Genomic DNA, 13,198 nt, shown 5'->3' on the forward strand with positions numbered 1-13,198 from the left:
ACAGAGAGGGAGAGGAACAGAGAGGGAGAGGAACAGAGAGGGAGAGGAACAGAGAGGGAGAGGAACAGAGAGGGAGAGAGACAGAGAGGGAGAGAGACAGAGACAGAGAGAATGAGAGAAAAGACAAAATGAGAAGAAGAGAGACATCATGACTTGAGTTATGGTTTGCAAAATGATTTTCAAATGGCACATGACCATTGACCGGTTCAATGTAAAATTTAATCAGTTCATCTTTGTATTATAGTCCATATTTTATGTCACCTTCGGTTGAAATATTTTGAGTGCTTAAGTTAATTGGAGGCCGAGACATTTAGTAGGGCTCTAGTGCATATCACGACTAGTCCAGAGACATTTCTAGTCCATTTCTAGTCCACATTTCACCCCAGGATACCAATCAGTATAAGTACGATATGCCACAGTATCCAGAGCAGGATACTCGACTGATGGTGCAGGAATTTGCATTTTGTTCAGGATGCTGGCAATAGCTCGCCTCCTCTTCGACAAATATCCAGTGCGATCTTTAACGTCGACCAATGACCAGTACTGGCAGACGGTTCCTATGGCTAACGCGCATCAAATGGATGGCACACGGATTGATGCCTCACACTGCATGGGAATCACCAGGGTGACCGGTTATTGATGGGTCAAGATTTGAACCCAAGCTAGGTGGCTCAAAGACGAGTTTACATACCCCTATGCTATCCTGCCAGCCCAACCGAGCACAAGATGTTCGTTTTGATTAAAATATATATATATATATATATATTTGAAAAATATATAGTGTGATCACCTCTTCACGTCTGGTTCTGGGTTTGAGCTATTATGCGTGACGTTTATTAAAAGGAAGACTGCCATTACCGTGCAATTACAACAGAGGGTGTTACATCTCAAATGTCTTTCTTTGGAATGAAACAAACCAAACAGTGCCGTCTACAAGTAGGACACATGTACTATGTACATATATAATTAGGTTGTACAAATATTAAAGATTCTATGATATCTTTCAAAAAGAGCAGGCCACTCTTCGCAAGTACTTGATAAAATTCCCTGCATGGTGTTCGGTGTATTTATTAACATGACCTGCAGAAGATTGTTAACACTACCTGTACTCACGCCTTTGGGTGTGGATAGGCACAGCCATGATGAGCCGAATTACCTTCACTTATACCATAATTACCCTTGGCTTTTGACTCCATTCCAAAGGGTACATCCACTCTGTTTTATTATACCAATAATACATTCAAAAGTTGTTTTATGTCTCTTAGCAAAGATTAAAATAATAAAAGTTTGGCAGAGGGTGCGTGCATTCATTTTATGGGGCATTGGAGGTGTAATGAAAAACTTCCTAGACTCATTTTGGTGAGATCATCGACCATATAAAACACAATGTCAGTTTGTGTGTTTTTACAGCTGTCTGTCCCCCTTCACAAGTGTAGGTTTTAAAGGCCAATATTTTAACACGAATGTGTGTTCACTACGGTCTATTTTTGAGATAAAACAAACTCGAAAAAACATTTTCCATAAAAGAGTAATTATTATGTTTCTTACATTGGAATTGTAGATGGTGGCTTGCAAACTGAGCCTCAAGGGTGGTGTAGAGAAGCGTTTAAAAAAAAAATAGCAATAACTACAAGGCGCAGGGAGGTGAAATTCACTACACATGATGTGCAATGCGCGCAACAAACACCAGAAACGGATTTGACCAAACGCCACCAGGATAAGGAGGAAGGAGACAGGTTTGAGAGTAGAGAGATATTGTTTCCTGGCTCTCCTGAGGGTAGACACAAACTTGTTTCGAGCTTTGTGGAAGGAACTGAGATTGCCTTCACTTGGATTAGCCTTCCAAGAGGCAAAGGGAGGTTGTTTCAGGGCAACTGCCTCACCACAAGATTCAGTGTACCATGGATGGGAGGAAGGGTATGACAACTGAAGACGAGATGGGATAAATCTGTGCATGAGAGAGCAATTTACTTTGGAAGAATTCCCAGGATGAGTTGATGTCAAAGACAGTAGAGATGGGAGACCAGTCTACAAGTTTGATAGCTGCTTCAAGACCATACCAGTCAGCCTGAGGTAAATGCACGATTCGTCGGCGCTGAGGTGGCTCTCTGAGGACGGCCAGAGAGGTGTCCACTTTAACAAGCATCTGTCACATTTTTGTCATTAGTAATACCAGCTCCCTCCAGGAGCAAAATTTGGTATCAATACCCCCTCCCTGATTAAACCAGGAGTCAGTGGTTAAACCATTTGACATATGTACAGGTGAAAATGGCAAGTTGTCTCACAGTGTCCCTGACTCCTCCCCTTGAGAGTGAGTAGGTAATAATTTTGTGCCCATGATCTGACCTTCGGTATCCCAAACATATAAGCAACATTTGGACATCGACCAAACCCTTTGCAATTCCATAAAGTACATACATATATACATATATACATATATACATATATACATATATATATACATATATATCAGAGAGTACGCTAGTACTCTCTATGTAGGGGTGGCGCGGAAAAAATTACAGTCCCATCCGCTACATACAAAACTAAAGTTGGATTATCTTCTTTAACTCTTAGATGCAGGTGTCAAAGATCCTACATAAACGCAGCCATTGGGCCTCGGAGGCCCAACGGATGTATTCGTGTAATGTTTTTTTTTTTATATTGATTTTTTTCTTTCATATCCTTTTTCAATCCAAGTCTATGCTCATGGATGTGCATTTGCCCAGGAAATGTGAATCATTGATCCTATTAGTTGGAAGAATCCCATACAAGTAATGAATCTTTTCTTTTTTTTGCAAAAATATTTTTTTGTGTTTTGGTTTTTCAACTTCTTTTTCTCTAAAAAGTTGAGGCTCATGGAGGAGTATTTGCTCAAAAAATATGATTCACTAATCCTTTTATTTAGAATGTATATGTCCACAACTGTCAAAAATCTTACACCTATGCAGCCATTGGGCCTCGGAGGCCCCACGAATGTATTAGTGTAAAGTTTTCTAATTTTCATATTTTTGTCACTGAATTATTCATAACCAAGTTATAGGAGCATATAATGAGGCTCATATCAAGAAAATAATGATATAACGTAGTAGTACAACAACATTTATGCGGGGCCTCGAAGGCCCCAGGTCGGCAATCGTGTCGGATTTTCGGGTTATAAGTGAAGAATGAAGATTTTCCCACGAGCCTGAATGAATTTTTTTTGATGTCACTGAATTTTGTGTAACATGAAAGTCGGTGTAAATGAGGATCATTCCAAAATAAAAATAAAAATTGTACAGCATAGTTTTTGCAACAAAAAAAAAACAACCTTGTGGGCCTCCGAGGCCCAATCACTGCATCCAAGGGTTAAAAACTCGCTTAGGCTACATATGAGAGCCTACCTGGTCTGTTCAGTTGATTGTCGAGGCAAGGATCCCTTTTCAGTTCTCCAGACCAAGGCAAAAGCAAAATAAAGCAAAAAAACCAGATCGGTCAAACCCGGGAATGAATCTTGTCGTTCATCTATCTATAATTCCAGTAATCTCTGTGTGTATGTCTGTGTGTGTGTGTGTGTGTGTGTGTGTGTGTGTGTGTGTGTGTGTGTGTGTGTGTGTGTGTGTGTGTGTGTGTGTGTGTGTGTTTGTCTGTGATCGCTGTTTCTCGACAACCACGGGTCCGATATACTTGAAACTTGCCAGGTATATTGCTGGGGACCCGAGGATGTGCCTTTTCAAGGTTTCATATTAATCGGAGAAGTAGTTACCGAGCTATGGCGATTTCTTTACCAAACTCCGCAAGCCGTTCGCTTTGGACCAAACCATTTCATGTAAATAGAGGGGGGGGATTGTCACCGTACTCGCAAGCCGTTCGCTTTGGCTTTGCGAATGGACCAAACCATTTCATGTAAATAGAGGGGGGGGGGGGGGTTGTCACCGTACTCGCAAGCCGTTCGCTTTGGCTTTGCGAATGGACCAAACCATTTCATGTAAATAGAGGGGGGGGATATAATTTTAGATATATATATAGTACGGGCATGCCCTAGTCTATCTATAATTCCAGTAATCTCTGTGTGTATGTCTGTGTGTGTGTGTGTGTGTGTGTGTGTGTGTGTGTGTTTGTCTGTGACCGCTGTTTCTCGACAACTACCGGTCCGATATACTTGAAACTTGCCAGGTATATTGCTGGGGACCTGAGGATGTGCCTTTTCAAGGTTTCATATTAATCGGACAAGTAGTTACCGAGCTATGGCGATTATTAGTAAAAGTAACGCAAGCCGTTCGCTTTGGCTTTGCGAATGGACCAAACCATTTCATGTAAATAGAGGGGGGGGGGGGTTCTACCGTACTCGCAAGCCGTTCGCTTTGGCTTTGCGAATGGACCAAACCATTTCATGTAAATAGAGGGGGGGGGGGTTCTGTGGTCGTTACTGCCACGTGGTTTCAAAGTTTTTTTTTGTTGTTGTTTGCATGCATGTTTTTTTGCACCCACGTACGGGCACGCTCTAGTCTATCTATAATTCCAGTAATCTCTGTGTGTATGTGTGTGTGTCTGTGTGTCTGTGTGTTTGTTTGTCTGTGACCGCTGTTTCTCGACAACCACGGGTCCGATATACTTGAAACTTGCCAGGTATATTGCTGGGGACCTGAGGATGTGCCTTTTCAAGGTTTCATATTAATCGGAGAAGTAGTTACCGAGCTATGGCGATTTCTTTACCAAACTCCGCAAGCCGTTCGCTTTGGACCAAACCATTTCATGTAAATAGAGGGGGGGGATTGTCACCGTACTCGCAAGCCGTTCGCTTTGGCTTTGCGAATGGACCAAACCATTTCATGTAAATAGAGGGGGGGGATATAATTTTAGATATATATATAGTACGGGCATGCCCTAGTAATAACAATAATAATAATAATAATAATCTTCTTCATATGGCATTTTTCCAAGATGCCTCTACCAATGGCAATGTTTCTGCTACCATTCAATAGAGTTTTACTTCCTGCAACATCCTTTGGTATTATAATTCTCGTAGCTTGAAAGGATTCCTCGAAAAGTATGGAAAACGATATTCCTATGTAAAAGAATGGGACTGGGGTAAGCGTGGCTATGACTGTCAATCAGCTTGATGGGGGCGGATCCGCGAGACACATTTACCTCAGTGTCAGCGTTATGGGTGATAATGTTATGTGGCATCAAATAATATCAGCAGAAATATCATGTCTCGGGAAATGCCTTGTTTTTCAGTTTTACATTTATGTAAATAAAATAATAGCGAGGTACCAGTGCTATACACCGCACACGGGACACGTGATCACGATCGCTCCAGTCGCGGGTCAAGGTCAAAGCAAACCAAGTGATCAATAAACCTTCTCGAGTCACGGTTTCTCGGCGCCAGATTCATTACGTCGGTGCATCACTGATGGCGTCGTATAAACAGCCTGAACAAGGAATCCACGGAAATTGAATCTACTATAAATGGAGGTGTGTGTGTGTGTGTGTGTGTGTGCGTGTGTGTGTGTGTGTGCATGTGCGTGTGTGTGTGTGTGTGTGTGTGTGTGTGTGTGTGTTACTTTCTCACATCTATTAATTAATTACGTACTATTCAAATGTGCCTTTTAACCCTTTAGACTTCTGAGACCCCTTAGACCTTGGAAGACCCTTGAACACATGACCCAAAAGACCCGGGAGGGCCCAAAAGACCTAGATGAACCAAAAGTCCCCGAGGACCCAAATCACCCAAAAGTCCCCGATGACCAAAATCACCCAAAAGTCCCCAAGGACCCAAAAGTCCTTGATGAATGAAAAGACCCACATGACCCAAAAGTCCCTGAGGACCCAAAACCCCAGATCACCCAAAAGTCCACGAGGACCCAAAAAGTCCCTGATGACCCAAAAGTCGGAGGACCCAGATGAAGAAAAAGTCCCGGTGAACAAAAGTCCCCGAGTACCCAAAAGTCCCCGAGGACCAAAAAGGCCCAGATAACCCTGATGACTCAAAAATCCCTGAACACCCAAAAGTCCCCAAAGACCCAAAAGTCCCCAATTAAAATTTGGTCGAAGGGGTATTTAATTGATATTTAAATATAAAGATCCTAGTTTCCTTATGTCTATGCCCTATTAGTATTACCTATGGCTGCTGGGGTTGAGGATTTGGGAGAGGGAGGTGGAAGCAGGGAGTGGAGGGGGAACAATTATGTTCGTACGCAGAACGCCACTGGTGAGCACGTCTATAAAGTTTGTGCTACAACATTTGTAAAGCAGTAGTAAAACATCATCGACTCAAATATGATAATAATTATTCAGACGGTGTATTTCTCAGCTGGGCCTCTCTCAATGGCAATAGTCCGTGGGCTGAGTAGGGTTTACATGCACCCCCCCCCCCCCACAACTTAACTTCCCGGGTATGTCCATGTACCCCCCACCCTAGGGGTTAGGAAAAACCATGTTAACAGAAAAAAAACTCATTCCCAAGGTACCTCCCACGCATATTTTGATGTTACCCCCCCTGTGTCAGTGATTTCCGAAAATTAGGGGTAGGCGAAATTCAAATGGCCATAACTTTTTACCTCGTCATCCTATGGTTGCATATGACCCCTCAAAATGTTTGTCCTGGGACACTCTTTACAATGATATGTGTTATATACAAATGAGGTCACTAATGAGGTCACCAGGTCAAACTATGAGGGAATGAGTTTTTTTGCTGTTAACATGGTTTTTCCTAACCCCTAGGGTGGGGGGTACATGGACATACCCGGGAAGTTAAGTTGTGGGGGGGGGGGGGGTGCATGTAAACCCTACTCAGCCCACAGACTACAATGACTGGAGTTTAACTTGGTGCAGAATCCTTTGTTATAATTTGTTTCTCCAGTTCATTTGTACAGTTAAATATTTACAGATACTCTCTGAGAGCGTGTTCTCTCGTACTCAACCGAGGCCATCGTAGTTTGGCAAGGCCACGCCCTTCCCCACGCTTACTCGATCAACCCTGAACCTTGATATGTGCATGCGCAGATAAGAAAGCGTGTCACGTGTAGCTACAGTGTTTGACTAACGTCTTTCTGATGATATATAGTGATGTATTTTTGTCTGCCGAGAATCTACTCAAGTATTATCAAGGTCTTCTGATTTCTCAGAACCAGGAATTGGATAAATAGAAATAAATTTATTACTATTAATTATTTAATAAAATTAATTAATTAAATTATTTATTATATAAATAATAAATAATAAATAAATAATTTAAATAATATAATTAAATAATATAATATTTTAAAATATTATTATTTATATAAATAATAAATAAATAAAGTATAAGTATTTATTTGCAGATTTGCAGATAAATACTTGTCTTGTCTTGATAAAGTTCTTCATTGAAGTTAGTTTTACAAAACTATTATAATCAGAGTGCGTTGGCACTGTCGACTCTACGACTAACGTTGGGATGACGTGGATAAAAAAAATGTCGGCCCAACCCACTGATACAAAACAAAGGTTGGAGTATCTTTTCGTACTCTCATAGTAGTTTATCGAGGACATTTGCATTTCGAGTGTATAATAGGTTTTAATGACACTTCAAGTGAACAAAACAGTAAAACCCACGAGAGTGTCTTTCACGTGTCTGGCCGTGCAGAAATTCCTCGAGAGGCTCCGCCCCTCCCCTCTGTCCCTGCCCTATTGGTTAGAGGGAAACCACACCAGTTATTTTGGGCATTTCTAAGTGCAGGTCCTTGTGTGGCCTGAACCTGGATGAAGACATTACTCTTTGAGAAACGAGCAATAAGACAGAGCTGCAAGATACAGTCAGGGTTACGTAAGACAATATAGGAACATGTGCAGTGTTTGACTTTGCTGACTAAGATATCTTGGCATTTTTGCTCCAAGATTGGGTATCCTCTGAGTCCCATACCATTGTGTTATTCCACATTGTAAAAAATTACAGAAACAAGTGAATAAAAAAATGTATGCCAAATTAAAAAGGCAATGTAGGGATGACAAACTACAGTCTAAAAAAAGGCCTGAAACAAGATGGGGATGATGTTGGTTTAGAGAGTAGCTAACAGTATTGCCATCACATAACAATCCCGACATCACTGCCTCCAGACTATTGTCTAGGGCTAAGCCTAGCTAGAAGTATTCGAAGCTCCTATATTTCATTTCTGCATAAGTATTAGAAGCTCCAATATAATTTCAGGGACTTCTTGCAGCTTCAGTTGTCCTTCCTACTCTTTTTTTTTTTTCAACTTAGAGGAACCAATCGCAAACAGAGATCATTATAGAATGCTGTTATTGGAGATGTTCATGCAGTTTGTAATAAGTTGATGATCATGTACTGATATTATAACATTGTACTCTGGCTGCTAATTTGTAGAATCTCAGTATGTGGCTACACTACAAGAGTAATCAAGTACTGGTGTAACCAGTGGAGTGTTTGTAGAAGCTTGAAGCAATAACTGATGAAGTGTAAATGAGGCAGTGATGTAGGGATTGTTATGACTGTGATGGCAATACTATTAGCTACTCTCTAAACCAGCATCATCCCTATCTTGTTTAGGATCTTTTTTAGACTGTAGTTTGTCATCCCTACATTGCCTTTTTAATTTAGCATTTTTTTTTTTTATTCACTTGTATATTATATCATTATATTGCTTAGCGGTTAGGGTGCCTGCTTGGGTTCCTGGGATCCTGGGTTTGAATCCTGGTCGATCGCTGAATTAACGCCAGGGGGGTTGACTCAGCCTGTCATCCTTCCGAGGTTGGCAAATTGAGTACCAGTTCACTGGTAATTCCCTGTGTGTCGCAAAAGGCGACTAACAAGGTTGGCGGCAGGGAGGGCATCCGGCCATAAAACATTGCTTCAAAAAGGGGACCGAGGTGCCCAAAAAAGGCCAACCCCTGCTCTGCGGGGAAAGATGGCCTCTAAAGGTTTTTAAAAATTTTTTATATATACATACATACGACAACAACACAACAACATGCATTTTAAGGCCATTTTCCCTGCGAGAGCGGGGGTTAGCCTTGCGGTCCCCATGACAATCTTCTCCATATTGCCCTATTTTCTGCATCTCCCCTTGTTAACCCCCTTGCCCGCATTTCTTCTTCCACCATCTTTAGCCAAGTCTTTCTCGGTCTGCCCCATCCTCTACTTCCTTCTACATTCATTTCCATCACTCTTCTCAACCAGTCACTTTCATCCTTCCTCAACACATGACCAAACCATCTCAACCTGTTCCTCTTCACAGCATCAATCACAGGCTCTATTCCCATCATCTTTCGCAATTCATCATTTGTCTTCCTCTCTCTCAATGATACTCCGCACATCCACCGAACCATTCGCATTTCCACCCTTTCCAGCCTTCGTTGCTGCTCTACATTCATGACCCATGTCTCGCTCCCATAAATCATAACACTTCTCACACATGCAGCACACACCTTTCCCTTCAGCTTCAACGACACTCCCCTCCTCATCAGCATGCCACTTAGTTCCCGAAACTTCTTCCATGCACATCTCACTCTAGCAACCGTTGCCGTGTCTGATCCACCTTCTCCATTCAGCATGTCTCCGAGGTAGCAAAATGTTTTCACACCTTCCAGCTTCACGCCGTCTCCAAGATCCAACTCAACATTTCCTCCATCTGCAGCTCCCTCTGTGCACACCTTACATTTGAATGTAGCTGCCACACTGGTTATTGACCCTCTCAGACCACTACATTTTTGATGAACCCACTCAGCGCACATTGTACATTGAATGGAGTTCACTCCAACACCCTTCCTGCACACAGCACATGGCCACTTCCCAGTTCTTTCCACCTCACCACATGCTTTACCACTTGCCATCACCTTCGTCTTTCCTATATTCACCTTCAGACCTTTTGTCTCCATACATTCCTTCCACTTGTTCATCTTTTCCTTCAGTCCATCCATACTTTCCGCAATTAACACCAGATCATCTGCATACAACAACTCCCACGGTAAACCCTCCTTTACGTTCTGAGCCAGCACCTCTATCACAGCTACAAATAGTAGTGGACTTAGTACCGACCCCTGATGCACTCCCACCTTCACCTCAAACTCACCACTGTTACCGTCCTTCGTCCTTACAGCTGTGCGCGCTCTTTTGTACATTGCCATCACTACTCTGATCAACCATTCCTCCACTCCTAACTTCCTCAATGCCCATGTCAATACTTCGCGTGGAAACCTATCGAATGCTTTCTCCAAATCAACAAACCCAAGAAACAACTTCTTCCTCTTCTCCATGTACTTCTCCTGCAACTACCTCACAATAAAGAGCGCGTCTGTCATTCCTCTTCCTGGCATAAATCCAAACTGCATTTCGTCGATCTTCACCTTCTTCCTTATCCTCCTCTCCAACACCCTTTCCAATACCTTCATTCCATGCTCCAATAACTTTATCGCTCGGTACGAGCCACACTCCAGAGGGTCACCTTTCCCCTTGTATAGAGGGACGAGGGTACTCGGTTCCTAATCCACTGGAATGCGGCCTTCTTTCACCACCAGATTACAGATCTCTGTCATTCTCTTCACACCCCAACTTCCTGCTGCCTTCAACATATCTCCCACAACTCCCGTCGGCGCTCCCGCTTTTCTAGTCTTCATTGCTTTTATCGCTTCCTCAACTTCCTTCTCAGTTATCTTCTCTGCCGGTCCTAAAACTGGGTTACTCTCTATGTTGCCATCCCATTAATTCTCTGTATTCAACAGCATTTCCATATATCTTTTCCATCTTCCTTTAATTCCATCTGGGTCCACAACGATTTGTCCCACTTCATCCTTCAAGCAACTCACCCCCATCACATCACACCTCTCTTTCGCTATCTGCTTTGCAATCCTGAATACCGCTCTCTGACCCTCTTCCGAATCCAAGCTTTCTCCGAACATTTTCCTACATGCCTCCTGCGCCTTTGCCACCTCTTTCTTTGCAGCCTTCGTGGCTGCCTTATAACTTTCATGCTCTGCTTTTTCTGCTCCCGTACCCTTCACCTTCTGCCACTCCTTGAACTTCTTCCTCTTCTCGTCAATCCTCTTTCCAACTTCATCATCCCACCACCATGTTTCTGAGTGCCTCGGTGGTCCTTTTGTCCATCCACATACCTCACCAACGGCTCCCAACAGACTATCTTTCATTGACATCCAACCACGTTCAAGCTCAACCACATCATCCTCTACCCTACTCAGCCTCTCTTTTAATGCCTCCCTTACTGTCACCTGTTTCAACCTCCACACGTTCATTCTCGGTTGCTACTTCACCCGCCGAGCTCTCCTCGCACCTTTCACCCTTATGTCGCAGACAACCAAGTGGTGCTGTGAAACAGCGTCCTCCCCCGGGATCACCTTTGTGTCCTGGAGGTGCCCCCTATCTCGCCTATGCACCATCAGGTAGTCAACTGTTGTCGTCGACCCACCTGACGTGTATGTAACAAGCTTATTATCCCCTTTCTGGAACTGAGTGTTACAAATCAACAAATCAGCTCCATCAGCAAACTCCAAAATCCTTTCACCTTCTCCATTTCTCACACCATATCCGTAACCCCCATGAACTCCTTCAAAACCGTCCATACTCCTTCCCACATGTCCATTTAGGTCTCCTCCTTCCACAACAACTTCCTCATCTTTCACGTTTTCCATCAGCTTCTCTATCGCAAACCAGAACTTGTCCTTCTCTTCATCGCTCCGACCAACCTGCGGAGCATATCCCGAGATGACGTTCACCAAGAGCTTTCCAATCATCATTTTCACCATCGTCAACCTATCACTCACTCTAGTCACACTCACCACACTGTCTACAAACTCCTCAGAAAACAGGACACCAACACCATTCACGCCCTCCGGGCACACTTGCCACGCAAACTTGTATTTCTGTCCCTGCCTACCCTTCACCATTCTCACACCACTTCCCTTCCATCTCGTCTCTTGCACACAACATATATGTCCACTCTTCTTCTGACCAATACTTCCACCACTTCTCCTGATCTCCCTGTCATTGTCCCTACATTCCATGTCCCAAACCTCAGAAACCGATCTCCACTTCAGGCTGTACCCTGGCCATATGTAGTTGTAATTGTCATGGTTCTCTTTTTGAGGCAATGTTTTTATGGCCGGATGCCCTTCCTGACGCCAACCCTCTTTGTCGCCTCTTACGACACACAGGGATACGGTGTACCTATTCTAACCAGGGTACACACCGGGAATATATACATACATACAATTGCTGAATTTTAGTACAATGCCTTCCCTGCGCACAACTTGACCCTGCGCATGTGTTTTGAGAAGTTTTCCCAAAGACCCCTCTGTTATTTTATTTTATATTGTGTTTTATCTGTGGAGGTATATTTACATCACACTGCATATTTCTTGTCCAACACACAATTAGGTGGCTTTTGCAAATATTGGACAGGTTGGCTGGAACAATCAAAGAATCATTTATTTTCTACGTCGATGATGCTTCAATGAGAGTGAAAAGACACAGGGGAAAAATGACAGCAGACAAAAAAAGGATGCCATCCTCTCTTCTTTGTGTGCCATGCAGTTATTTTAAAAGGTCTTACACATCATCTGATGATTCAAATAAACCCCATATCTTCCTTTACTGTACATGCTAGCTCTCCTTCCCTTCTTTAACCCTCTCTGCATTTCTCTCTCCACTTCCATTATTTTCTTCAACTTTCCTATCCTTCCATTGCTCTATACACATAACAATGTCAAGAGAGATCATAATTCACACACATCTTGGCTCTTACTTGATAGTATGTCCTGGCCGATCCTGCCATCTCCCCATGCCGGTAGCGGGCTGCCATCTGTCCACTGCCCACTGGCTGACATTGGAGGAGCTCCATTGCCGAGAGCAAGCAATACATCCTCAGGGCCATCAGGAGGCAAAGGCAAAGAGCCCCCTGGCCAAGAAACTACAGACTGAGCTCCAGAAACCACAACACCCTCACCAATTTGGCCTGCAATGCTTCCCTCCTCCAAACCGCTTGTGGTGTTCTGATTGAGGCAGTCTGCAAAAGGGACAGGGCAAAATTAGGTCAACAAATATAAAGCCATTTATATATCACTTCAATTGGTATTTCTACCCTTCATCAATTTGTATAAAATGAGTGATAGTCTGAAGTTCACCAAAAATAACTTCAAATTTAATGTGATGAAAGTTGGGAGCTGCACAAATAACTAAATTGGATAAAGTTGGATTAATGTACTCAGGTTC

At 43.0% G+C, this 13,198-nt stretch overlaps 1 protein-coding gene across 6 annotated transcripts in view; it reads right to left on the reverse strand.

Moving 5' to 3' along the window:
- ZBTB46 (zinc finger and BTB domain containing 46) overlaps nt 1-13,198 on the reverse strand; it is a 95,984-nt gene that overhangs the window by 14,532 nt on the left and 68,254 nt on the right. For all 6 annotated transcript variants that reach the window (XM_068110141.2, XM_068110139.2, XM_078774530.1 and 3 more), the window contains exon 3: nt 12,732-12,992. In XM_068110141.2, coding sequence (XP_067966242.2) covers nt 12,732-12,992 — 261 coding nt within the window. The remainder of the gene's footprint in view (nt 1-12,731; nt 12,993-13,198) is intronic.

Source organism: Myxine glutinosa, chromosome 3 (assembly GCF_964187855.1).
Source record: "Myxine glutinosa chromosome 3, kmMyxGlut1.1, whole genome shotgun sequence".
Classification (NCBI taxonomy): domain Eukaryota; kingdom Metazoa; phylum Chordata; class Myxini; order Myxiniformes; family Myxinidae; genus Myxine; species Myxine glutinosa.